Here is a 27,874-nt window from a genome sequence, read left to right as displayed (position 1 = left end):
TATTAGAATATGGGGATGTGGGTAACAGATTAAAGCAACACTAAGCTAACTCAATAATTGTGTGAATAGTATTAGGTTGTGATGGTTAATGATTACTTTATCCAAACAAAACATATTTTTTTTGGATTATTAGAATATACTCCATAAATCATCTTGGTAAAAATAAAATAAAACCCTGAGGATTAGGCAGCTTTTTTGTTCGCATTTAGTCTTCTTTAGTTTGCTGAATGTCCTGTAGCCAAATGGTGCCGTGGTGTGTGCATGAGAATATTAGTGTTTATATTTAGGAAAATGATGCTGCCACAAACCAATGTAAAACTTCTCATATTTCATTGTTCATCAAGGATTCATATCAAACCAAAAGTTCTGTTTGTCACTTTTGTAGAGGCTCGTCATACTGAATGACTCCTATGCAACGCAAATAATTAGTCAGCAAGTTGATTTATTCCACAGATCAAATATGATTCATTACAGTTCATCAGAAAGTTGTCCATGCAACAACTCCACCTTCACACCCATAAACTATTATTTCACTCTCAAAAATACATACACACAACTGACAGACTCATCTCAGTGGTCATATATTATCAATATTATTATGCACAAAATATAAAACTAGCATCTCTCTTTGACATCAATACACAGTGGCTGCAATATTACCTATCTTGCACAAAATGTCTGCACATTTATATACACAAAGTACTTACTATGCAGTGCATAGTCTCCATAAATTTCTCTCGTCTTGATATTGCATAATAAATATCATCGGATTTTTAAGACTTGCCAAGATCCAGACACGTGTGCTGGCAGAGAAAAAGACTCAAACTCAGTTAAGACAGAATAAATAAAACCTTGAGGAGTGTGTGCGAACGCATGTGAGAGCATGAAATGATGAAAGAGACAGTCAGTCAAGGGTGTGAAACATGACCTCCTTGACGGGCTACTGTGCACCTGTGTGTGTGCACTCATGTCTGTAAATGTCAATATGTCATGAACAGAAGAAGTCGCCTCAGAGACCCTGAGATAACCCATCTGACCCGTATCCTGCCAAACAGCCCCGCTGGTCACCGACAGCGTGTTTGTAGAGTCACAAAGCGGCCAAACTAGTCAGCTCTGAAGAAATTTGGCTCCTGCAGTAGCTGTCAGTCATGCTGACTGCTTTGTTAAAACATCTCAAGCAGGAAAGGGTTGAGCCCTGCTACTTCCATGAAACACTGCCAACATAAAGAAATAACAACTGTGTAATAAAACCAGGTTATGTATGTTATATTGTTCATGGATTCGTTAATCATAAAATCCAATGTTGTAATCATGACCTCTGAACCACCTCATGGAATTGAATGTAACTTTTTAGCAGATGCTGCATGCCTCTTTTCACTCCTATTGTCTTGGTGAAAAATAGAAAGTTGTCCAAAACCAGACAGATGACATAACGCCCTCAGATCCATTCTCTAAAAAACCCTGTAAACCTCTTTTTTCACCTTCTATGTCATATTTATCATCTCTACCCAGTTATCAGGGTTTAAGATGCTGGTTACACAACGGCCAGTATTATGGCAGTATATGACAGTGGGTTATAGAAAACTATTACACATAGCTATAAGTTGGTGTCCATGTGGAGTGTGTGTGGGATTTCAGCTGATTTGTGTGCTTCAGCATCAGTTGTGTTACAGAAATCTCCCACTTGCGTTTCCGTGTACTGTGAGCAAAGCTCTGACCTGTTTGGTTTCTGTATATGTCTCATAGGAATCCCCTTGGAGTTCGAGGTCTAACTCGTCTGCCTTGAGCAACGGTGCCAGTTTCACACGACGACGACCATCAGAACACTATGACGCAAATGTCTCCCACTTTGTGCTTCACACTTCTCCATTAATCAGCCAGCGATTGGGCTCCGTTCAGGTCGGGTCAGCCTAACACTGCTTCAGGCAGCAGTGACACAGCAGATTATCTGTACAAATTTCTGTTGTCTTCTCTCCTCATCTCCATCATTCACTGTCATTCTCTCCAACATTTTCTCTCTGTGTTTGCTTTTTTGCTCCTCTGCTTTGGTTGCTTCTCTTCCTGCTTTCTCTCTCTGTCCTCATTCACCTCTGTTTTTCTCACTGAGCTCGCTCTCTTTCTCTCTTTCAGTGTTGCAAGAGGAAGTTGGTGGCCATGTTGATGTCGTTATTTGAAGCTCTGAGGGCCTCAAGGGCATCAATCCTGGAAAAGCCCATTTCCACCAACCGTGCAACCTGTGGGACAAAAAAAAAACAAAAAAAAAAACATAAACTGACGGACAGCAGATCAATCATCACCTGGGAATATTTCAGAAGGATCCCCTGCACAAAGTTAGGCGTGGGTGGGCTATAAAAACAAGTTTTGTTCTGTCTGTGTATAAACATTCTGAGTCATGCAGGTCATAAATCTGTGATATAATATCTAGAAATTACAGAAAGTGAACTAACACTATCTACTGTTGCAAAGCACATTTCTAAACAGGTACAGGTCGACACCCACCTGCTCCTCTGCGACAGGAGAGTTGTCCAATAGTGGTGGCTGTGTGGATGGGTGTGTCTGTGCCTGGGGGTGGGGCTGCATTGGGGTTCGGTTCTGGCCTCTGTGTCTCAGGGAGGGAAACAACCTGGTCCACTGTAACAACCCAGGCTGCGCACACACACAGACACACAGACATGGAGGCAGAATCAAGTACATATGTAGACACTGTTCCAACGGTACAAAGCCAAGTCCTGTACAATTCTTAAGTGGCATCTGATGCTTGAAATGAAAGTTATGACATTGTGGTTCGGCTGTGCATCGGTGCAGCGATAGCTTCGTGTCCGTGTGTCCATCTACCTGTGGCTGGTGTCTGGCGTTCCTCCTGGCCTCGTTGTACTGGGCCAGCAGCAGCTGTTGGTCGAGCAGGTCCATCCTCTGCTGCCTCTGGATGTCCAGAGTGGCACCCATTCCCACAGGTGTCTCATTGCTTGGCTGGGAGCCTTGATGACCACAGATGTTCATAACACATTAATGGCAAAGGCAAAGGCAAAAAGTAGCATGTGGTGACAAAGAAAAATTCTGTTTTTAAAAAGGATTCCTCCAGAGATGGTGACAGGATTAAACACATGCATGGTGAATACCTGGTGAATGGCGTGAATATTTTGTCATATTACGTCCTGCCCTTCACAATGGTATCTTATCTTTTGGATGTAGAAGCATAGCAAATACCAAACCAGCTGGCTCTATTGAAGTTTTTAGAGCAAAATGTGAAAAGCGGAAGTTGTTCAGCACAAACTATTTTAAGACTAACAAACACTCGTTCACAGCTGAAAGGCTTTAAATGACCGTGTAGGACATTAGAAATTGGAGAGGAGGAGCTGTTTAAGGCACGGCATTTAATGTAAACAACCTTTTAAGTGAATGTTTTCGAAAGTAACGTGTGCAGTCATGTGAAAAAGCACATCTTCAGTCAGTCAGAAACTACTTTTCTTAATGAATACTGTATGCTTTCATACTACTATTTAATGATGGCATCGTTGACCCATAAGTGCCCTCCTCCAATTTGCGAGACAGGACGAATGGCGTTTAAAAATTGGGAACATGAGTTTCTTTAGCTAATTAGCCTAATTGTGAACATAGCAAATGGTCCCAAAAATCTCATAAGACAAAGTGAATCTGGAAAACAGATCAGAAGCAGACCAGATCTTTAAGAAAGCTGATCATTTCATCCTTCACTTTACTTTTCCTCCTGGTTTTTTTTAATACAGGAGAATGAAAAAACAGACAATATAGCAATAGTACATTAATGTGTTCAAATGCCTAAAATGAACATGATTGTTATTATTCTTGAGTTAGACAGAGAGAGACAACAACTCCATGTCAGGCCCTGCAACACTGGTCACCGTGAAAGGGATTTGCACAGGATTTGTGTTATGTGATTACTAATGGCTGGACTCACTGGAGAAGAGTGGCTCCAAAATATACCGTCCAATACGAGACACCCAGACGGGTACAAAGAGGAGCTTCTGTAACCGGAGAACATTGGAGTTGTACAGCCCGCCTGAGATCTGAAATAAATGTGTATTTAATATGGGAATCAGCTTTAGTGCATAAAGATCAAACTTTGCAAGGTGGTGTGCTGCAGGACAACATGATCCAATATTCACATATAACAAAAAACCTTTGTTAAATAGGGATGCATTTCCATTATTGCTTAATCTGTTAATTATTCTATCAATTTACAGTTTCTTCTATAAAATGTCTTTAAAAAATGTCAACACAGTTTCAAAGTCCAAGGAGACATCTTCAAATGTCTGATCATCTGATCAACAGTTGAAAAAAAAAAAAACATCAAAAGATGTTCCGTTTACAGTGACATGAAACAAAAAAGCAGCAAATCCACACACTGGAGAAGCTGCAATCAGAAAATGTTTGACATCACTACCAGATAAATGATTGAAACGATGAGTAAATTATCAAAACAGATGCTGATACATTTTCTGCAGATCAACTAATTAATCGACCACTCCTTGCAACAAGTTTTTTATGTTAACACTGACTGATATGACAAATGAGAAATGTCAGCTCATAGCCCAAACCCACAGAAACACACAACTGTACATCTTTGCAGATTTTAGCCTTTCTCAAAGAGAGGTCCGTGAGTGGGGTTTTTAAAATTTCACATTTTAAATGAAGTGCTTCCCAAACTGTATGCGAGCGACCAAAAAACCCAGTCATGTTTTAACTATTGTCATTGATATAATCACCACGCCTGAGACCCATAGTGTGTTTGATTACATCCCGCCAGTGCTCATATTTATGTGTGATAATTTTGATGCTAAATAAGTAGCACCACCTCCTACGGTGCTGTTATGTGAGACCAGGTGGTTGTTGATAATTCAAACTGTCCCAGCTGACATTCTCCTGCACAAGCTCACCACAATACCAGTAGCAGGGCCTATTGATTTTGGGGATGTTAGGGGAGTTAGGTGGTCTGTGAGTTTTATTTTAATGGTGAAGTGAGAAACTCAATGTTTTAAATCTCTGGCACACACATGAGCTGTGTCCCAAAGTCCTCACCAAACACCCCATATACTGCACCTCCTACAGTCATAAATCACTCATTGCTACACAGTAAATGACGGATTAATAAGGACTCTGACTACTCACCAATCCACTGAGTGCAAGAAGCCACATGAAGGGGCTGGAAGTCAACAGCTGGGGGAAGAGGAAAAGAAACAAACAATGAAGATCAGACTAGTTGGACGTTTTCTCAAGAACTCTGTAGAACAGTAAGAGACAAAGATATCACCAGCAGAACACGGGCTTACCTGCAAGCCCACTATGTAGACCAGAGACTTGTTGGTGATGTGGATGTGGCCCAGGACCTGGGTGACTGGCATCCTGGGGATCGACAGGTAGAAAGGCACAAACAGAGAGAAAACTGGAGCAAGCCTGTGAGAAGAGAAATGTAAAAGTGAGGAGCATGAAGATGACAGGAAGGAGAGGAGACACAGAGAGAAACAAAAATATGAATATTTCAGACTTGAACTTCAAATCATCAGAGTTTGTTTCATGCTGCTTAATACAAATCGCTGAAGCTAAGCTATTCACCACACGTGAATATAAAACTTAATTAATATTCAGCAATAACAGAAACATGTCAGGCGATCTGGGGAAGGCCGTGTTAGATTTGGCGTGTTTGGAGCTAGTGACGTTACCATCTCACTTACTCTGACTAAGAACTTATTATTTCACTGAGCCATTTTTTTATTTTCCTCCTTTTGTGGGAGAGGACAGTATTTGGCTGTCACAGTCCACCACCATTTAAATACCGAATACTCAAATATAATATGAGGGGGGATTAGGACAGGAAAAAATGGATACTGCCCAAGGCTTACATGGTGATATGTGGAGGAAAAAAAGAAAGATTTTCCACTTAAGTGACACATGGTTTGAAAATTGCTTTAACACTTCTTAAACATAACTAAATACAAGGCTTTTAACTGCAGGATCCCCAGAGGCCATTAGAGTGACAAAAAGCTATTCCAATACATTAAGTCTCAGCACATGACCAAGCTACTCACAGTCCTGCAGGCAGTTCCTCAACCTCATAGTCAAATAGAAACTGGAAAGCCTGGGCCAACAGGAAGTCCATCAGCGCGGACAGACACCAAGTGCCCAACAGGAAGGACTGGAATTAGGAGAAGCACCATGTATGATGGTTAGAACAATATCTACCTAGAAAGTCTTCAAACATTTCACTACATTTTCACAAACACAAAGTCAGTGTCATATGTCGGTTATGCAGCAAGTTACTGCAACTGCTTTGAGCCAGAGGAGGAAGTTATGTATCACCTTCCCTAAAAGACTTAGTTTCTACAGAGGTGAACCTGATATTGTTTCTTATTTAGGATCATACTTATAATCCTGTTACATGTTGCTTTTGTTTTGAAAGTAACTGGAGAGGAAACAACCCACAAGCACATTCAGTGTAGGTAATTTAACACTTTAAATCCATCCAGTCCAGATTTCAGGGCAATATAGTTCAGCAAAGAATATGAGGAAGTTTAATAAATGTGTACTCTGTGTATCCATGTACGTATTCATCTATCAATGGATTTGGCACTTACAGCAAACTTCCTGGTGCCGAACCTCCTCTCAAAGATTCGGAAGTTGTAAATGAGCAGGCTGCTACAAAAGGCGTCCTTCATGTCTAGACACACCAGCCTGCCACACAACAACCTGCACACCTACAGCAGGAGGAGAGCAGAATGATATATACACATTATAGATAAACACCTTTATGATGTTCTGCCTAATGCATTTTCTGAATAACAGTGTATATAATCTAGATCATGCTGCATTGGATTGCTTTTAAAATTATGTTGCGATTCCAATGGTAAAGAATGAACTTTGATGCTAAGGTTCAAAAGGCTATGTCTGTCATACACATGTGTTGACAATTTTCTTCTATTGGTGTCTAAAACAGGCCAATGTAGAAGAATGTGACACCCAGGAACAGAAACACACACACACACACACACACACACACACACACACTATCTGGAGATACTGGGTGTTGTTTTACTCACTAACACACGGATAGATACTGGAGACATACCTGGTGCTGGTGTGTGACAGCCTGTAGGTTGTATACAAACAGTTCATGGTACTGTGGCAGTAGGGTGAGCATCACAGTCAGCCCATTGAGAACCAGGAGGAGGCCTTTAGACAGAGGAGCCTTATCTGTGACACCAGTGGCAGAAAGTTAGTATGTGCTTGTATTACTGTACTACTGTGAGTATGTGTATATATATATATATATATATATATATATGTGTGTGTGTGTGTGTGTGTGTGTGTGTGTGCGTGTGTGTGTATGTATCAGTAAAAATAATACAAAGCAACAGTGTTAATAATTGTATGGCCTGCCTTGGTACTTTTACTTTTATTACTTTAAATACTTTACTTGTATAGATTACTTTAAATGCAAGGCTTTTACTTGTAATGGAGTATTTTTACTCCATTACTTCCTTAGCCAAGGATCTGAACACTTGATCCATCACTGAAGATCAGAGGAAAGAAGTGACACTGTTGCCTTCTTCCTCGTATTTGTTGAGATGGGAGTTTTATTGATGGTAGCTAATTTGTACACGCAGATACATTTCCTCCTCCTCAACACAGAATTAGCTAGGTATTCACAAGATGCCCTTCCCGCAAATTTCGATTATTTTTAACGATGACACCTTAGCTAAGTGAACCGACTAAATGGAAAAGCAAAGCCTTGGGTATTAATTAACTAAACGCAGCTGTAAGACAGAGATACAGCCTAGAGTAAATGAATGACAGCGCAATGCTAACATCAGTTAGCTGAGCTAGCAGTTACTGCTGGAACTGACAGGAGAGACGCGGTGAGAGGACTGCGACATCCTGGTTCTGGTTTAACGGCGGATGGCGGGTACTTACAGAGGCCCCGAGAACCGGTGGTGGTAAACATGGCGTCTAGATGAGTTATGGGATCCGGACGAAGACGGTTATTTCCAAGGAAAGGCAAAACTAACACTAAAACACCGAAATAAAGTTGGGGTGAGGGTCCATGCTGTGAGGAGAAGGAGACAGGGGGAAAGGGAATGTCCTATGGAAGCCCGACAAGCCCAAAAGGTGTTTGTTCGCAGGAAGCTGAAATGAGAGGAATAGTGACCTGTGGAGGGCGCTGTTGCTCTGTGTTGAGGTTGAGATAAAGATCACTGGACATTTTTACTGATAAGCTTACATGAACAACACGTTTCCAGCCGTGAAAGGTCGTTAATATAATAATAATAATAATATAACAGACCGACAGAGTATGCTGAATATGGATAAGTTATTTACCCGATCAGCTGCTGAAGGCATGCAACTAAACAATAAAAACATTTCTATTTTCCCTTCACGATGTACTTTGTTAAGAGCTTAATTCCACTAATATGTTTCCCCAATAAAAGTAACACAGTACAAAATCAAATTAATCAAATAAGAGATTAGAAAATAGAAAAAACATTCTGCAGTGATAAACAGCTACTACCCAACTACTAATCAGTGGTGGACAAGGACCTATTTAGGTTCTTGATTTAGGCCTAAGTAAAAGTAACAATACCACAGTGTAGCATACTTTGTCAAAAGTAAGTCATCCATTTAAATTAGTTCTTATCAAACGTCTAAGCACCAAAATAAAGTCATTTTGCAAAATGGCCCATTTCAGAACAGTGAACTGTATATTATGATATTATAATAAGTGATGACCTAGTGTGTACATCGCTTTAATATTGCAGCTGTTAAAGGTTGGGCTAATTTTAATTGGGCCTACTTTCATACTGCAGAGTGGCCTAAATAAAGAGAAAGGGAATGTCTGGAATTACTTGAATCTAAGAGAGCTGGTGTGTGATGTTTGGACTGATTCCTGTTGTCCCTGTTTGACCCCTGGTGCTGATGATTTGTGACAAATATTTTGTGGATATTTTTGATATTTTCTGATTTGTTATTGTCATTGAAAATTTATATATGTACTTCTGCAACCCCATTAAGTGTGCTGCTGCCTGTCTTTGCCAGGCTGTTTTTGTAAAAGAGACTTTTAATCTCAATGAGACATTTCCTGGTTAAATAGAGGTTAAATAAAAAATTATTGATTAAAGAATATTCAACATAATTTATTTGTTGATTGTATTTTCTAATATATTTTGTATGGCTCATATTTTGTATGGAGTAGATGTACAAAGTAGAAGAAAAGGGAAATACTAAAGTACAAGCACCTCAAAGCTGTACTTGAGTAAATGCTATTCTACAAACAGTACATACATAAAGTGAACAGTGACAATCCCTGGAAAAAAAACAAAAAAAACAAATGCATTATTACAGTAAAAATAAAACCATGAGAGAAGTGAGGAGAGCAAATTGTTTTAAGCAAACTTGTAAGAATGTTTCATGACAGATTGTGGTTCCTGTATACCACGTCTTAGTGCATCCACACAGCGTCGAGAGTAGGGCCATATCTGGTCCGTACTCCAGGTTGAGAACCACTGATTTAACGGCTGCAGCACCTCTGCAGCTGGGATTTTGTGTCTTGCTCACTTCGTCATTTCAGCAGGGCAGCTGCTGTAGCCAGATGATCCGGCTGATGAAGGGCGGCCTCCTTATCCAAGACACCACCCTGCCGGTATCTCACGCACCACAAACAGGGCATTTCCCAGGCCCTGAAGCACTGGTTTAATCATTTCTGATCTTTAGCCTTGTCATCTATGATCCTTTTCTCAGTATGTACTATGTGTTTATGGGTTGGATATGCATACGTACAAGCAGCATGGGGAGTGTTTCATGTCTTGAAACCATGTGGTCAGCTCTCTGACAAAGTGGTAACAGTGTTAATTATCCTTGGGGCCTTGAGCAGGATCTGACTGCACAAAGTCCAGATTAATGACTTTTTCTTATGGTCCTCTGGCCTTATGCACACGGTGTCATATCTTGTCAAGGTCCAGACTTTCTTTGCAGAGGCCTTGCTTTGTCAGACACTACAGGCTGCCAGTTTTATTCACATCAAACTGTGTATACCTTCATGCTTGGCTGTGATTGCTCCTCAGCCAATTGATCCAATGCTTATGTTACTTCCAAATACATTTGAAAAGATATGGCGAACAGCTGTCTAATAGTGTTGCATTTCCCCATCATCCACAGATGCAGTAGCATGTTAGTTCCCATTGGTTAGTTCCCACCCATTAGGTCTATTTGGCTGCCGGTGGTCAGATGTGACTGCAAAGCAGAGCTCAGGAACAGCTTGCTAATTGTGTTTCAGACCTTCTCTGTCACTGATGTAGGAGTGAGGTCTAAAAAGGTTGCTTTGCCCCTGTTCTCAATCAAAGATAATCAGATTAAACAGCGCAAAGATGTGTGTATGCATATGTGTGTGTGTGTGTGTGTGTTTGTGTGTGCTTACCAATAAAGAGACTCCAGATTTGGAGACAGCCTTGACTCCTGCTGTTTGCTTTGTTCATTAAGAGGAGATGAGCAGATGGTTTGCTGGTCTGTTGTGCAGTACACACATGCGGGCACACACTCATAGAAACACACACACATGCAAATACACGTACACACACACAAACACACACACACACACATGCTCTGTCCTGTCACCTTAGCTTTATCCTCCATTTATCTTTTCCATTACACATCTCTCAGCAGGACAATGCTACTCGGTGAATTGTGAGGGATGTGTGTGTGTGTGTGAGAGAGAGAGAGAGAGAGAGAGAGAGAGAGAGAGAGGGAGGGATACACAGGAGTGTGAAAGTAGAGTTGTGCTGAATGAAGTCACAAACCTTTTTAGTGAAGACAGCCTCTGAGGTGGTCATCTGAAAAGCTGATGACTCATTCACACATTCATTTATGTGAATCATTGCTATTCACTTGTCACCGACTCTGTGTTGAGGAAGAATTGCTTATAACAGCGGTATTGTTTTAGTCCTGCATCACAGCTTATCTGCCTGTGTCCAGGAAATGGCACGCTGCACGTTTAAACGGGGTTGCATGAGCAAAAAGTGGCCTCCCATAAAGATTCAGAACAATGTGAAATATATATTGTTAGTTAGGACTTAGGAAAACTTAATATTGCTATCTACCGTCTCGTCTTGGGAAAATGATCTGCTTCAAATATGTTCAACAACGTTTTGATCACTGACCCCTCACGCAACTTATTACATGTTCATCCTTTTACCCTTTGCATTGAGGAACACCTGGAGTTGGTTTGGCTTGTCCACAGCCAACTCTTCACTTTAACTGGTCTACAACAGTCCTGACTTCAGTTTTGATCATACAGTTTATCTCTGAAATGTATACGGGCATAACTCATCAAATTCAAGCTGATTCACGTGACAAGACATTTACACTGCTTCAATCCAAAATGCACCAGAAGATATTATTCATTTGTTTAATTAGATATTGTTTCATCTCCTGCATTACTACGATTATAAACCAGCCACAAATGTTCATGCAGTAAAAAACTTTTTTTTTTTTTTTTACAAGATTGTTTGTCTGTTTCTTGTACGCATCTTTGTACGAATATGACCGAAATGTGCCCTCAACTATTTATTGACGCAAGTTTCGCTTTAACAAGTTTCTCACCTTCTCTATCCTGAGGGGGAAAAACCTGATAAAAACAAGAGCAGTCTCAGAGCAGCAGCACGTCGCCGTCATGTTTCACTAGAGGACAGTTTACATGTGACCCTGCTCAGCACCTTTCTGTCTGTCTGTCAATACTTACGTGCATGTTTTTGGAGATGGAGCACGAATCAATGTCACACTGCTCCCTGCTCCCTCATATATGTGTAGACATGCAAGCACATGGACCTCCCCCTCCTCCACACACACACAAAACAAATCTCAAGGGTTTACTGTATCACAGAACGCAGAGCCATTTTGTTTGTCACAACCAAGAACCAATAAACTATAATATAAATGATATAAATCCACATTTCAGAAGGGTGCAATGTATTTCAGAGAAATCAATGAAACTATTCACATAAAAAAAAACAATTAAACAAATGATGCATTCAGAAACTTGTGGAAAAAAGAGAGAAGCACTAACACAGTTTAATAAAAAGGATTTGTATTGTTTGTATTGTCAAACTGCACTACTGCATAACATACACAATACAAGTCATTTACTGACTGTACAACATGCCATTATGGTTTTTTTTTTGATAATAATAATAACAAAAATGATGACTATATATATGTACACAACTCTGTTACAAGTAATATTCAGCTTTTGTGTCCAGATAAACAGCACTGACAAAAAACAACTATGGTCGTCTTCATCTAGGATCTAAAAACCTTGATTGAAAGAAACACAGTCAAACACATCATCAGGATAAAGTACTGTTCCCACTACGGCCAAGATTCGGTGATAAATGGAATAAATTAAAACAAGAGGACAATGGGAAAGTTCAAAGGTCACCCTTGAAATGTAGGGGGAGTCCTCGTGAGGAGGTGGAGGTGTTTATCTCAGATGCCACCGCGTGACTGAGCATGCCTGTCGATTGTATTTCTCATAAATGAGGAATCTTCGTCACTCCATTGATCCATCCATCCATTCATCCTTCCATCCATTCATCCATCCATCCATCCATCCATCCGTCTTCAGTACATCCCAGTGGTCTGCAGGAACACTCTGCCCTCTGAAATCCACAAAGAAATCCAGATTTAATAAAGCACAGAGAAAAATCCAAACATTTAAACTATTTATGTTTAATCAGTCGTAAAATTAGACAGTTTGATTCTCCAGTGACTGTAACAGTAAGAAGAAAAATGCATTTATATAAATACTGAAGAAAGCCCTATACAACCAGATCATTAATAAAAAAAATTTGCTAGTCTCCATTGAAAATGTTTTTTGGCCCCTGATCCCTGTTTTTGGTGATAAAACTTCCTGGCACAAAGAAACCACATCCTGCCCTGCTGTCTGACAGACAATTCCCCTTTAAATGATTTATTACTGGGTGTTAATTATGCAAATGATGTCCAAACAAACTCGTCACGAGGACAATTAAGACAGCCGTTAATTAGTGGCCAGTTTTCTTCTTGCTTCACTGACATTCAATTAAAAATTGCCTTTGAACAAGCACGCTGTCTGGTACGGCGGTCCTGGCACGGCGTGGAGCAGAGGTGGGGTGGAACCATGCACTCTTTTGATGAGGCCGGGCTAGAGATCACGGCCATTTCTTTTTCTGTCTGTTTAAGATGTTACATGTGGGATTTTCTCATTAATCTATCCCTGCAAAGACAATAATGTTGGCAAAATAAATATATTAAACGCCTGTCTCCATTAAAACGGTAGCCCCAGCGAACTGCTTCATGCTTCATTTAATTTTGTTCAATTTCTCAGGAGCGGTCTCCCTGTGAAACCTTTGAAAACCCTTCCAGTAGACTGGTCAGTTAAGCATCAAAAGCAGTGAGTAGGTGAAATAATGAAATCTGTCGTCCCAGCTCAGTTGATAGGAGCTAAATAAATCCCCAACAGCAGGTATATCACTGTTTATTTCACAGTTCTCAAACTGAAATGACTTGTTTTAGTAAGCATGACATGTCAGGTTACGACTACTAATGAGTAAGTAACTCCCACAAACTTGGTGCAGCACCTTTACTTATACTGATACACGTGCCTTTGCTTTTTTTTTTTTAAGAACTAGACTCAAACTCAATAGATCACAGACTCAATCAGCCGGTATCAACAGTACAGCTCAAAAAAACTTCATTTACTGTCCTTAGGTAACAGCATGGTGCACATATAAAAAATGATAGGAATTTTCATAACTCTATAATAAGGTTGTTTGTCTTAATTTTCTTGACGTTGCCGTTCGGTTTTAGCACTGACAGCAGCTTTTCTACTTCAGTCCTTTCTGTCCTCGACTACATGATTCTCACTGGTCAGAATATGAAAAGAATATGAAGCTATATTTGTTCTCTCGACACCTGTACCTTGTACTGTTGCCTTGGTGTCCAGCCTGTTGTCATCGTGGTTGCTCCCATCCACGTCCTGGGTCACAGATTCCGTGTGAGGAGGGGCTGCTGATGATTGATGGCCTGTAGTTTGGTCATTAATTAATAAGGACACTTAATTAGAGGCTAATGAACAGTCAAGGCTATGTTGCACTGACGACTTGGTGACATTTAATATGAAAATGAGGATTACGCTGGCTACAAAAACTTTTAGCCCAATTATGAGTCGAAACAGAAATATAATACATGATATGTTTCCGAAATCTCCGCTGCCTGTACCTGTGTGTGTGCTGGCAGTGTGCAGAAGACTGTGCTCTGCCTGGTCACGGAGTTTGACCTCCTCCTCCAAAGCCTCCTGTAGTCTCCTCTTACTTCTCTTTTCCTTCTTCAGGCGCTTCTGGATGAGAACTAAATGGAGAAGAAGAAGAAGAAGAAGAAGAAGAAGAAGAAGAAGAAGAAGAAGAAGAAGGACAAATGACAAAGGATTTAAAAAGGAAGTATGACTTCATTTATTATGTTTTTTTGTGATCTCCTTGATTTCTGACCTTCCTTAATCTTTATATCAAGAGATTTGAATAAGATATTAGCCTAATAGTCAGTAAATGAGGCCAATATGCTGACAACGAATAATCTGCATGAAATCAAATTGTGTTCACAGAGGATGTTTGATTAGTTTTTAGACAAAAGTTTAGACAAAACTGTGGCATCACCGCTGGCCTGAGTGATCAAAAGCATATTTTACTTCACCTCAATACACTGTCGTCTGCAACAGGTCAACAATATTGTGCGACTGGCGACTGTTTTGGGTCAAATATCTAATGTCACCTTCCACCAAAATGTCTCCATCTGGTGTGACCTTCTCAAGGAAACTGTCCTTGACTGTTATTTGCTCTCAGTGCGCTGTGTATGACAGCTTTTGCGAACATGCCAAACTCGATTTAGTTTGTAGTATACTGCCAACCTCAGTCTAATTCACCTCTGCAGATGCTTAAAGTGGGTAATATACAGTAGGTGTCCTCACTTCCTGATGTGATTTTCAAGTTATTGGACGTCCTGTCAGCTTAGAAGTGGATTAGAACAACCTGATTTTGCTGCACAGCAGAATTTTCAGTGTTTTGAAAGTAAAAATCAACACAATGCAAGTGTTTATTAATTCATGAGAGGGAAGTCAACCCTGATAGTTTTGAATATCTGCAGATACTAAATGTGATGCTTGATGTGGTCTACCTCTGTTTTTCTGTTCGATGCTCAGCTGTCGCTCCAAAGTCTCTCTGAGCTCCCTCTCGCGGACCAGCTCCATCTTCAGCTCCGTCCTCTCCAGCTGGTCCTGCTTCTCCTGCGCCCGGGCGTTTTCTATGGCAACCCTCAGCAGACCCTGCTTGAAGACATACAGGCACACATCAACAGGTTACACACTGAACGAAAACCAGGAGACACGCCTGTGCCTTTAACAATACACCAGAGAGAATCCTTACTTCACCAAATCACCTAATCCTAAGTAATTCATGAAAAAAACGAGTTTGTAAACCACCTCACGATCACAATGAATTTGGTTCTTTCTCTGGCAAATCCTGGGTTTACTCAGGTAAAGAAAATAAAGAAATAAATAAATAAATGTGAATTTTTTTTCTCATGAAATCAATGCTGATCTTTTACCTCAATGCTAAAAATGCAACTGCCATCACATCAGGGTCAGATGAGATTAAAACCACGCTTTTATTGTCCTGTGAAAACCAAACCAGTGAGCACTTTCATGGTGACTCTGTCATAACAAAGACATGTAAAATCTGAGAAGCAGGTCAGCACACGCCCATCCCAATTACCGCATATTTTAAATGTCTGCCTCGTCTGCTACTTACCATTTCAGGAAATCCCAAAGAGTGGCTCACCTCCCTTCCTATTCATCTCAGGGTATAATAATAATAATAAAGCCCCGGCAGAGCCTCACCTGGATGTTCGTGAGCAGGGTCTCTATGGAGGACAAGCCTTCGGGGAAGATGAAGGGAGTGTGGTGGAGACCTGCTGGGATCTTCTGTCCCGCAGGATAAGATACCCTCTCACAGCCCTCCCTGCCTGATGGGGGTTTCTGGTAGACTTGTCTATCACAGCTCTCCCTGGTTGTCTGAGTGGCCAAGGAGCTGGTATCTGGAGGGCAGAGAGACATTTTGATGTCTAGTCAGTAAAGCTGATGATATAATAAACAATATTTAATCAAAGCTGAATGCAAATTTCTGTAATCTATAGCTTACAGATACATGTACTTCATTTCTTGTAAACATATCAAGCCCAGCAGTAAATAGGTGTTTACGCTAATTACTGTTTGTGCAAGTGTGTGTACATATACACAGAAGTCCTGGTTTGGGGTTTTGAAAATGTGGTTACCCTTTATTAGATGGCACTCTGCCTATTGATAATGCATCACAGCTTGACATCTCCCATAAAACAGCTAAGAAGCTGCATTATGGATGACCATCTGTTTGTAAACCTGAGAACTGCGTGTTCCCGATTCGTGACACTGAGGGAGATGAAGATTAGCCATTTTCTGCATTTCGCCCCCCCCCCCTCGCATCAGGCAGTTGCTCACTTTATACATTTACTGTCATCTGAGCCACTGAGGACGAAGACGTCCTGGGAGTCCGGCGGTTATTGGAGCAGAGACGAGTGTGAACGTGCGATGTGATATCTGGCACTTTTCTCCGTCTGTGACAAATGACAGTGTTTTCTCCACTTAGCTGACCACAGCATCTTCTGCTCCAAATCCACCCACCTCCCCTACTCCGCCTCGACCACACGTCTTGGCAACTGTCACATTCAAGGTGTTTCACAGATGAGAAGCAATACCCCCACCCCCCCTCCTCTTTCTCCCTCTTTCTTGCTAAAAGCATTGCTCTGTAGAGAAAGGTAATTAGCAGGTGCTGGCGAGCTCAGCGGAGGGCATCCAACTACACTCCTGTGGCTCACATACAGACACACACATACACACACATACACACACACACACACACACACATTCGTAGCCGCTGAAGTGCGCAGTCAGCAGCGTGGGCTCCCCAGGCTCCTTGGATGTGACTGATCCTTTATTGAGTTACTGTTTTACGCCTACTTTACCTCACACTCACACACACGTTTGGCATAAATACACACACACATACACACAGCTGCCAGCGCGTTTGATCATTTACCCATCTCCCTAACCAAGGTCACTGTCTGTTTTTCTCTTTTCTCCCAACTTCATCTCTCTTTTTCCCCTCTCTTATTCCTCTCCCACCCGTCCCCTGGGCTAATGAACTTCACCACGTGAAGACTGCCAGTCAGCGGAAGAGAGCGGGAGGGAGGGAGGGAGAGAAAGAGAGAGACAGAGAGAGAATAAAATTCTGCTGATGTTTGGTTAATGGGAGTGAGGTGTCAGAGATGGCCTCTGATCTTTGCTGCATGGATACGTTGTTCAAAGACCACTGAAACAGCACACACAGCCAAAACTGACTCGCATAGACACACACACACACACACACACTCAGATTATCATACAATGGATTGACAGAATGACAGCGCTGAAGTGCTCTTTGAAACTCTGTTCAATCCCTGATAAACCTCTCCTGTGATGCTGTAGGTCAAACACAAAAGCCTGCAATCCAGCAAATGTACATGTGTTTCATTTGCATGCAGAAAAATCAATTGAAAATCAATTGCATAAATGTGATGTGTGATGCATGGCATTCACGTTGTTGGTGCCATCACTGTTTTGTCAATATGTTCACAGATACCTGACAGCATCTCAAACCTTACCTGGGAGGCCTTTGTGATTTTTAGATTCGATTACTGAATAATGTGATTCAGTATTAGAATACATTTACACAGGCGCGTGCACACACATACAAACTCTCAGTTTCTGTCCCGCTCTCTCCCTCTCGCTGTAGATTTCTGCTGACTGTTTGTCCTTGAGCAGTCCTCATTAAGCTAATGCAAACCTCCCTGACAGAGAGAACCAAACAACTGACGTTGCAGCGCCGTGGCAACGCAGGCCCTAACGACAGGGAGGCAGTCGTTATGCAGATGAGGTCCAGCTGAGAGCACGGGAGGCCGCCTGGCTCGTTAGGCCGCGGCCCGGCAAATGGGTCGCTAATGTAACACTGCTTCCTGGTCTAATGGAGCCCTGTTTTGCAGAATTATTTGTCTTTGCTCTCTGCGGGAAGCCAGGGGGGCCACCGACAGCGAAGAGGAGAGGCGGAGGAGAGGAGGAAGGGAGAAGGGGTGAGACAGTGAATCCTTATCGACCTGTTACTGAGATATTTCTCTCTTGCCGAACTGTTAGAAACCCTTTTTCTTGTAAATAAACAGCATTAAATAAACTATCACACTGTTGCCACATGCGAAGTGTTTAAATCCAAAGTGTAAATGACAACATGCTGCAGATAGATCATTTGGATGCTAACTGAATCCTTGGTGGACTGTATTGACAGACTTTGTACAAAGGCGATTGATTTGTCTGAGAAATAATCATTACTCATTAATAATCATTAAATGATTAATGACTGCACCAAGAAATTCTCAGAAAACAGCAAAAACTTGACCTTTGAAGTCAAGTTGTCACTGTCATTCAATACATTTGTGTAATTTAACACAATTTACATACACTTTTAAAACAAGACCAGCGATATCTAAATCTGATGAACTTTACATTTAAATGTATTTTTTGAAGAGCAAACAAGAATCAATGCTGACCCAAGTTATGCAAACATAATAGTGTCTCTTACCTCTGTCAGTGTGGCTCCTCCTGCTCTCTTTGCTGTATTCCACTGGAGTCATATCTGCCTCTCTGGACCCCTGCACCACACCAGGGGAATGTCCCAACACACTGTGACTTGACGGCAGGCCGTCATGGAGCGGGTCTGGAGAGAACATATTATAAGTCAAAAAGAACATAAATCCTATTTCTATAGTTAAATAGTTAAATTATCCTTCATTTTTGTGAGAACGCTACCTTGCAAAGGGTAGTACGTACGTGTGGTTTCTGCAGTGCGGTCTGTGTGAGACGGTGAACTTGACACACTGCTGCTGTGATTGGATGACATCTGACCTTCCTCCAATGAGGGAGAAGGCGAGGGGCTGTCACGCATTCGTTCCTTGCAAACAACAAAAACGACAGAGAGCCACAGTGAAACCATGACTTCCAGGTTCTGTTCAGGAGTAAGAAAACCTCACTGACATTTGTAACTCTGCCAACACCTAAGAATCCATCCTTGGAACAGAGCCTCTCTCAACAGCATGTGATGTAAATGGATTCATAGGTCTACATAGGCATGACTGTTTTTTTGAAAAATAATTACATAAAAGAGGTAAAATAGCAATCTTTAATGAACACCATTCCCCATAAGGCCTAGAAGTTTGCGGGTTAAACATCCTAACTCCACAGAAGAGGCGTCTATGTCTGTTTTAACAGCAGAGCAGAGATGAGCTAATGCTATAGACGTTTATAGACAATATAGATTACACCTAGAAAACCACAGAGATGTCATTTTATCACAGCAGCTGCTGTAGTGGACGGTGATTTGTCTTAGGTTAGGGAAAGTGAACCTCAGGAGCATGCTTAATTTTTTTTACAAAGTCTGATGAAAGAAATTCTGAAATGAGTTACAGAAGCTAGTGGAACAGAGGCTGGATGTTCCTGTTTTACTGTGTCTTTCTTTTTATCTACTGTTACACTTTTTGTTATTTATCAAAACTAACCTACAATTTAATACATTGAAATATGTAATTTAAACTCCATTTTAAAGACACAAAGCGGTTACTGCTACTCTCCTAAGCTATGCTAGTTAGCTTAGGTTAGTTAATTAATAGATAAGATAATAATTTATGATGGATAAGTTACTAGTGCAAAATGGATATATTTCACTTAGATAGAGAAAAGAGTAAGAAAAGAACATTTAGGTAGTTTTAGCTAAGGCTAACCTGTGGCTATCTTGCCAGCTAGCTTTACTTGATGTAGCCCTTTTGCTTTAGCTGTTTGTTTCTGTGCCAAGTGTGACACCGTGATTTCCACAGAAAACTGTATATTTTTATGGCATAATAATTTTTACATGGTAAAACAAATGTTAAATTATGTTCTTCAGGACATGGAGGCCTGGAAGTGTAATGTGTATTCTTTGGTGCTAAAGAAAAATGTGGTGCTTTCATTTCAATAAGCCTGGTAAACCACCTTTGGACCCAGCCCAGTGTTTGAAAAACAATGGTCTGCATCGTTAAAATTATGACCGGACACATTGCTTCCTGCTACTGATGAGGACATGATGTGATATAGCACTTTGTGAGGTGTGACGACCACAACATGCATTTTTTTAGAAATACATAATCCTTCCAAACCTCCTTTAATTAGTATTAAAAATGAACCCACTGATAATGTTTTTAAACAAAGTGATCAAGGCTAAGAAGGTCGCAGTTGTCTGTAGGCAGGATATCTAAAAAAAATTATAAATAGATATGGGATTGGCCTTAAACCAAGGAACAACTGATTACATTTTGGTAGTGATCCAGAACATGGACATCCACCAGTAGACAATTACCGGGCAGTTTGCTTTGGTCCTAACCACAGATAGTAGTAATAGAAATAGATGTGGTTCTAAATTATGTATGTAAATGATCAAAAGATTAATTTATCTTGAACTTTAAGGGACGATTATGCCTTTGGACGTTAAAAGCAAGTTGGAGATTTGTTTTTTCAAATATCTCAATTTGAAACAACACCCCTATGTAACTAAAACTCTCATTCAATTTAAAGGTCCAATTACTGGCTGGTGGTCAGATCCACAGGGCTGATGGAGCATGGAGTTCACCTTAATGACGGAGGTGGGAGCCCTTGCAGGGGGGTTGGCGTGAAGTTGCGCCACGTTAGCCATGCTGGCCAGTGTGCTCAATCGGTTCATCTGGCCCATCGCCATGGAAACGGAGGCTGGCGCCAGGCTTGCAGGGATGAGAGGATGTGACATCATCATGAAGGGCAACTGATCCAGAACTGGGGGGGGGGTAGAATAAAATAGAATAAAATTGGTAAGTAACTGAAGGAGAGAGAGAGCACAGTAGAGTACAGTAAGAGCCAGTTATTTCTGATATGGTAAAGGTCAGACCAACAGCTCTGTTTAAAGGCCATCAGAGCTGCTCTATACATGCACCCAACACGAAACAGGTTTTGTCTCTCTCTACTTTCATTTTTGCTTCAGTTGCTTTTATCCATGGCAACTTAAAGGCATTCCTCTTCTCAGGCCTATGGTGTGTACTGAACTGAAAGCCCACAGCGCCTCTGGTTCTCTGATGACAGGGCTGAAACTGCACACCGATATCATTCCTCTCTGATGTCAATATTACCTGGACGACTGCTCCGCTTCTACATCACGACTTGAAAATATCTGCGTATATGCGTGTCAAGGGGTTAGAGATGTAGAGCGTGGAAAGAGATGAGCGCACGAGGAGAGTACATGAAAAGGGACTGAAGAAGAGGAAGACAGGACTGAGAAACACTCGTCCTGCTCATTACACAACCCAAAGATGTAAAGACAGTGACTGCGTTAAGGTGTTGTCGGGAAGCTTTCGGTGCTTTCCATGAGTGTCACCTGCAAACACACAAATTCAGCCTCTCTGGAGTTAAGAAAACCTGGCTAACTTGTCTCTCAGTTCCTGGTGTTCTTGACGAGAATCCAACGCATTTTCAGCAGTTCAAACCAAACTCTTATTATCTTGGCCAATCGCACTCTTCTTTAAGACAAGCATTCACTATCTTTAAAGAAAATCCTTCCTCTCAACAGCACCCTAGTGGGTTGTTGCAGTCCCTCTATTCATAGGGGGGGAGAAAATGACATAAATATTTATCATTTAATAATAGGAAAAACAAAAACAAAAGAAACACAGGGAGGAAGTGGAACAAAAGAAGCTGATGGCAGTCCTGGTGCTGGGCCAGCAATGCACGCTGGGTAATTATAAACACAAAGGAAAAAATCTTGGACTCTATTCCGCACAATTGTCACAAATAATAGAACGAGTGCATGGAAACAAAAAAAGGCTATCCAAAGAGGAGAGATGAAATAGAACAAATAAAGGAGGGAAAGGAAAGAAAGAGGAAAAAGAAAGAAAAAGGGAAAGAAAAGGAAAGAAAAGAAAAGGCAAACTAAGAAATAAAGAGTGAGGCGTTGACTTTATGAGTCGGCCTCGCTGGACATATGTGCAGTGCTTTGTGCATTTGGCAGATTAGTCTCTCACTTGCCCAGAGCAGAAACCAATCCAAACAAAAGATCTGTCTGAATGGAGCTAAATAACCAGATGCTCCGACAATCAACTAGCAGCCAACTCCAAATATTAAGCCTTGGTTACAGACCAGCACCCCCACCCCTCTAATTTTTCATTTTCACTCCCCTTCTTCTTAACTCTGGTTTTTTTTTTTTCTACTTTCTCTGCCCTCCCATCACTCTCTCTTATGTTTCATTAAAAAACATCAAAAGTCAAAGTGCCTCTCTCATGTTTATCCAAACAAACCATTACTGTAAACAAACAGTTACTGTAAATTTCCCAGAAGATCTTGTTAAATGCAGAAATGGCTGCTCCCCGCTCTTCCCCAGCCCATAAGGTGTCACACTCAGCATTTGTGAGTGTGTGCGTGTGTGTAATCTGAGACTGCCTTTGTAGTGGTTTAAGATCTGGTAGGGGTCTATCCTTCCCATAAGGCCGTGGGTGGCGGTATGGAAAAAACACATCGTGCTTATGTGTGTATGTATGCCTGCACTGTGTGTGTGTGTTTCTGTGTGTTAGTGTGTGTGTGTGTGTGTGTGTGTGTGTGTGTTTCCACTTGACTCTATCATTAACAGTGATTAAGCTTTACAGGTTTATAATGGCTGGTGGTAACCATGCCACCAAACTGCGCACAGATGCTGGCCGTCGTAACTGAGTGTATACAATGGTAAACAATGCCTAAGACTGGGAGTGTTTACAGACATGGGTACAGAGAAAAATTTACTACAAATACACACACGCACACACACACACACAAAACAAAAAAACAAACAGCAAAAAAAAAAAAAAAATTAAAAAGTCTTAAAACGTGGTAATTTTACTTTTGTCATTTCTGAAAAACACAAGGACACTTTCTTCATTTTCATTTCTGTCCTAAAGCCTGGCAGTATGCTCCACATGTTAAGTGTATGTGTCCCAGGTTGATAGCGTATTCCACACAGACCTCCATAAGCCCTGTCATCTGTCTAAACACAATGATGTCGCTTTAACCTGTCGATAACAGAGGGGGCGGTGCGTCCGATGTGTTTGGGCATGTGTGTGTGTGTGTGTGTGCGCGTGCTGGTGTTTGCATGAGAGCAAGCGTGCGTGTGCGTGCGTGTGTCCGTTCTGCCATCGATTGTCCAGCGTTTGTCGTTTGCATTCAGGATAGTGAATTAGAGAGAAGACTATTGATTTGGTTTCAGCCTCTCATCTTATTCATCTCTCTATCATCCCGGTGCGCTTGCTCTCATCCACTGGTGCTTCATTTTCACTGGCTGCTCCCCTTCACTACAAAGCCAAGGCTGCGGGTGCAGTAACGGGAACAATTTTAATGACATATAACTAAAAATGATCCTTTAACAGGTAATAAGTAGCCGAAATGTTTCAGTTCTAAAAAGAGGTGAATCAGTGTTTCCCAGCTTCAAAATGAACAGTTAACTATGAATGGGAACACACTGCTTACTCAACTCTTTTTTCCTGTAAATCCTGATCTAATATTACTTGATCTGACAGACCAATGTCATGTTGAGCATGAGTAACAGAGCTGGTTTGGGTTTAAGCTCTCTTGATGTGATGACTCACATGTACTAATGATTTGCCGGCAACATTTTGAGGCTACAGAACAGATGACCAACTGTGTTTTTCAGGATACGTTTCCTGAATCTCACTGAATCCCGCAAACATGCAAACAAATCCAAGCTTACAGGCATTTATCACAGCCGGGAAATACTGGGAAAACAGAAATACAGAAATTGGTGATAGAGAAAAAAAAAAAGAAAAAAAAATATTATGGTTTAGATTACGTGACTGAGATGTTTATTTCAAATTTTCAATGAAGAACTGACTCATGGGTGCTGTAGTGTGTTTTTCAATCATTGTCTCTCAGAGGAAACGTACATGCAGCAGAAGTGATGTCATATCCTGGTTTTAATCAGCTTGGTTCAGCAGCCGCAAATAAACACAGCTGCTCAAGTTGTATTGACTTGGCATCACAGATGTACAGACAACAACTGTGCAACATGTTATACAACCGTAATTAAACATGAAATGTGTGCATGTGTGTGTGTGTATGTGTGTGTGTGTGTGTGTGTGTGTGTGTGTGTGTGCGGATGGACAAACAGATCCAGACTCACCCAGTCCGGGGTTATGGTCACCGTTCTCTCCGTTTGGCCCGCCATGTTGCTGGTTGCTGTGGTAACCTGCCATCGCCTCCAGCTTGATCTTCTTGGCCAGGGCAGACAGATCTGAGAGAGAGAGAGAGAGATACAGACATAGAGAGGAAAAGAAAAATGGAAAGAAGGAAAGAAAGAAAGAGAAAGAATCAATAAGAGCCAGATCAATGGCCCCGGTGGAGGATTAGAGCAGTGGGTAGGCAGGAGGTTGTCATGGGAAGACAGAGGCCAGCCATTCATTCTGACTGCACCGCTGCACTGGCCGTTTAGTCTGCCAGGGAATCAGCGGTGATAGGAACAAGCCAAGACATTCATCTCTCCCACACAGGGACATCACATCCCACAGCACAGCACACAGGACGACACTCAGCGGCGACGGCAGCTCCACCTTTTACCCAGAAAGTTCTTCTTTATCAGTACAAATTAGAGGCATTAGAAAAAAAGTGGGTCTATTTTTAATAGGGGTTGTGCACTTTCGGATAATATGAAATGGAGAGTGATAAAACATAGCAGCAGGGTAGAGCCGCATTATAATTTGTGTCTTGAACCCCAGAAGGTAGTTTGACCCACAGCGCGACCTTTAAAACTCTATCTTATGCCACCGAAAATTAAATATCTCTTGCACTAATACAGACAAACACAGCGAATTATTAAAGTTGGACAAAACACGCAACTGTGCAAACAGCACTGAGGAAATGCAAACAAACCATAAGTCTTAATTTCCTGATCTTGGATACGTCTAAACATTTGCAACAAACTGAACTGCTGAGTGTTTTTTTTGTTCCTTACACAATGGGCGTCTGAGGTGAATAGTCTGTCTGTCCTGGACGTCGACAACCACAACAAATTGTTCCTTTTCTTCTCATCTTCTCTCCTTCTCTTCCCTGCCCTCTTCCCTGCTCTCTTCCCATCCCCTCTCCTTACTTTACCTTTTCAAATGTCAGCATCACAGCGGGACATAAGCCACCGTGTTGCCTGTGTGTATGTGTGAGTGCACGAGGGCGAGAAAAAGAGACTAAGGAGGATCACATCAAAGATTTTTCCTGCCTTTTACGCTCAAATGTCCTCCCTCTCTCTGCCTCTCTCTCCCCTCTCATGTGGCCAGTTCTAATCAGTGGCGCTGACATTGCCGCCGTGCCCTCTCCTTTGGTGGAAAAAGACTCTTTTCCCACTGAGAAAGATGCTCTTGAACGCTCACACATAGACAACACACACACACAAACACACACACACACACACACACTCAAACACCTTTGAACAGTGAGAGGAAGTGGAGGCTAATAGAAAATGGCTCCTTTTGAGGCGGGGAATGAAAAGATCAGGTTGCAGTGAAGAGCACAAAGCCAAGGGCAACTTTGAGAGCGGTGAGGTGCCAACAATTACTTTTCTCCTTTTCTCTGTGCTACACTCACAAACACAAGCACACACGCGCACACACACACACACACACTCATACACACACACACACACACACACAAACACACCACAATAGGGACTCAAACACGCAAGTGTTTGTGACAAGAACAAGCAGCACTGTGGCCTTTAGCAGGCTGACTGTTTTCCCAAAGCCAGAATGTAAAACATAAAACAAACAGACCCACAGATTCTGACATTACAAATAACAGATTTCCCTTCATGGACATTTTTGTTAATTATTCATAACACTAAGACTTCATTTCATACTTGAAGAGACAATTAATGGGCTACATTATCATCTGCACAGGAAGAACTGGAAATCGTACGTCAGGTTTAAAAGTGGTTTCACAGGTCTCGCTCACCTTAACAGAGGACTTTGTGTTCTGACAACTCAAGAAAAAAATACCAAGCTTGCAAGTTATGAGTTGTTTCTCATGTGTCAGCAGGTTGTATGCTAATTTTATTAATCAACACACAGGTCGCCTCCCAGAACCCCACCTCTTCAGACTATTGACGATGAGTAAAATGTGTCATTATGTTGGTCTGCAGGAAAAGTGGTGAGCAAAAAAAAAAAAAAAAAAAAAAAACCAATCCATCCTGAATCTATTGTGTCTTCTGCATAAGCAACCTGGTCTTTCCTCAAAACGGATGGGATGAATTTCTGTGCCCCTGTCCAACAGCAGAAAACTGAAGCCCCTCAGAGGACTGAAGCAACAAAGTATCACTGATTCAGCTCATGGAGTCAAAAGGCAGATTTCTGCTGTAACTTCTATTCAGTTCTGAAGAATTACAGACACTTTTATTATGAAAAATGTGGGAAAAGGGGAGATTTAGAGAGTGAGAGAGGCTTTTTACTTTTAAGGAATCTTTGATACAGAATACAGTGGCAAGTGGGGTGAACAGATTTGGCCATTGCTTAAACTTTCATGAGATTTTTGTTTGTTCTTTTTCAGCTTTCAAGATCAACTATGAAACATGATTCTGTCATATTTCACTTGTACCGAATTATTTAAAAGTAGCACATTCTACAGAAATGAAAGTCATTTTAGAATTACAATGAGTAGTGTTAGCAGCAGTAGTAGTTCTAGTGCAGCAGTATTAACAGCATAAAAATGAAAGAAAGAAATGACATGTCGTGTAATGTCTTTTACAACATTATCAAACTTTGTAGTTTGTCAAATAGCACAGATATCAATTATAGTAATTAAATTACATCTATATCACAAACCAGTTTTTTAAATAATTTTATCTTTTTTATTTTATTTATGAAATCAAGTAAATCAATTTTAACATTTCCAAATTTTTACACTCTGCATTGAAATACTGCAATTTTTTTCCAAACATGGAGCATTTATATTCATATATCTACTTTCCAATTCCTCATTATAATTTTACGTTCCCAAATTGTTGTGCAGCTGAACCACAGGCTCTGATGTGTCACAGACTCATTGTTTGACTCTTTGATCCATAGACATGTAGCAGAGACAAACTGTTTTTCATCAGGCTGCTGTAACTTCAGTTCAGCAGATAAACCTCTGTGTGATTCAGATTCAGGCTGTATTCCTGCTGCACGGGTCTCCTCCCTGACAGTTTTTTATTAATATGCAGAGTGAGGGCACAAGTTACTAAATGGACTGTAGACTAAGAGATCCCGATCAGCACTTTTTTGGTGGCTCTGTGATTCTTGTGGAGCAAAAAAAATAATAATAGTGGAGAAAATAGAAAATACGAGAAGCAGAAAACAAGAATGTGTCTAAACTGAAGGAAAAAAATGATGCATTTTCTGTTTGATATTGTTCCTAAAGTGCGCATATGCAGATGGGTACACATGTACTGTATGTGCGTGGTGAGGCCTGGGTGGTCACCTGCAGGAGGCATGATCCCAGCGTGCATCAGACCACTGTGGGACAGCATGTGGTGAGTCCCGCCCTCGGTCACACTTTGCAGCCTCTTGGGCGGTCGTCCAGGCCTCGAACTGCAGGCAGAAAACAAAGTAACGTTAGTCATTAGGCAGTTTAATACTTCACTCC

At 41.2% G+C, this 27,874-nt stretch overlaps 2 protein-coding genes across 5 annotated transcripts in view; both read right to left on the bottom strand.

Annotated features, from left to right (window-relative positions):
• Nucleotides 1-425: 425 nt before the first annotated feature.
• ubac2 (UBA domain containing 2) lies at nt 426-8,162 on the bottom strand. The gene is made up of 10 exons (XM_071480256.1): nt 7,948-8,162; nt 7,103-7,227; nt 6,612-6,731; nt 6,066-6,172; nt 5,310-5,433; nt 5,149-5,196; nt 3,938-4,046; nt 2,836-2,978; nt 2,500-2,646; nt 426-2,234 (listed from the first exon to the last, which is right to left on the bottom strand). Exons 1-10 carry the CDS (start codon nt 7,976-7,978, stop codon nt 2,127-2,129), a joined length of 1,062 nt encoding a protein of 353 aa, XP_071336357.1. The 5' UTR covers nt 7,979-8,162; the 3' UTR covers nt 426-2,126.
• Nucleotides 8,163-12,061: 3,899 nt separating this feature from the next.
• dachc (dachshund c) overlaps nt 12,062-27,874 on the bottom strand; it is a 24,120-nt gene continuing 8,307 nt past the window's right edge. Inside the window, exons 2-11 of one of the 4 annotated variants that reach the window (XM_071480252.1) lie at nt 27,710-27,819; nt 24,390-24,500; nt 20,832-21,010; nt 18,983-19,124; nt 18,756-18,890; nt 15,950-16,146; nt 15,229-15,379; nt 14,281-14,409; nt 13,981-14,085; nt 12,062-12,680 (exon numbers count right to left, since the gene is read on the bottom strand). In XM_071480252.1, the coding sequence (XP_071336353.1) occupies nt 12,643-12,680; nt 13,981-14,085; nt 14,281-14,409; nt 15,229-15,379; nt 15,950-16,146; nt 18,756-18,890; nt 18,983-19,124; nt 20,832-21,010; nt 24,390-24,500; nt 27,710-27,819 (1,297 nt within the window). In that variant the 3' untranslated portion in view covers nt 12,062-12,642. The remainder of the gene's footprint in view (nt 12,681-13,980; nt 14,086-14,280; nt 14,410-15,228; nt 15,380-15,949; nt 16,147-18,755; nt 18,891-18,982; nt 19,125-20,831; nt 21,011-24,389; nt 24,501-27,709; nt 27,820-27,874) is intronic. The other 3 variants (XM_071480253.1, XM_071480255.1, XM_071480254.1) reach the window with 3 other exon arrangements.

This window comes from Trachinotus anak, unplaced genomic scaffold (genome assembly GCF_046630095.1).
Source record: "Trachinotus anak isolate AG129_WGS33_773 ecotype Australia unplaced genomic scaffold, CSIRO_AGI_Tana_v1 ptg000007l, whole genome shotgun sequence".
In the NCBI taxonomy this organism is placed as follows: Eukaryota; Metazoa; Chordata; class Actinopteri; order Carangiformes; family Carangidae; genus Trachinotus; species Trachinotus anak.
The sequence above is the reverse complement of the archived record's forward strand: the minus strand, read 5'-3'. Positions and strand labels throughout refer to the sequence as shown.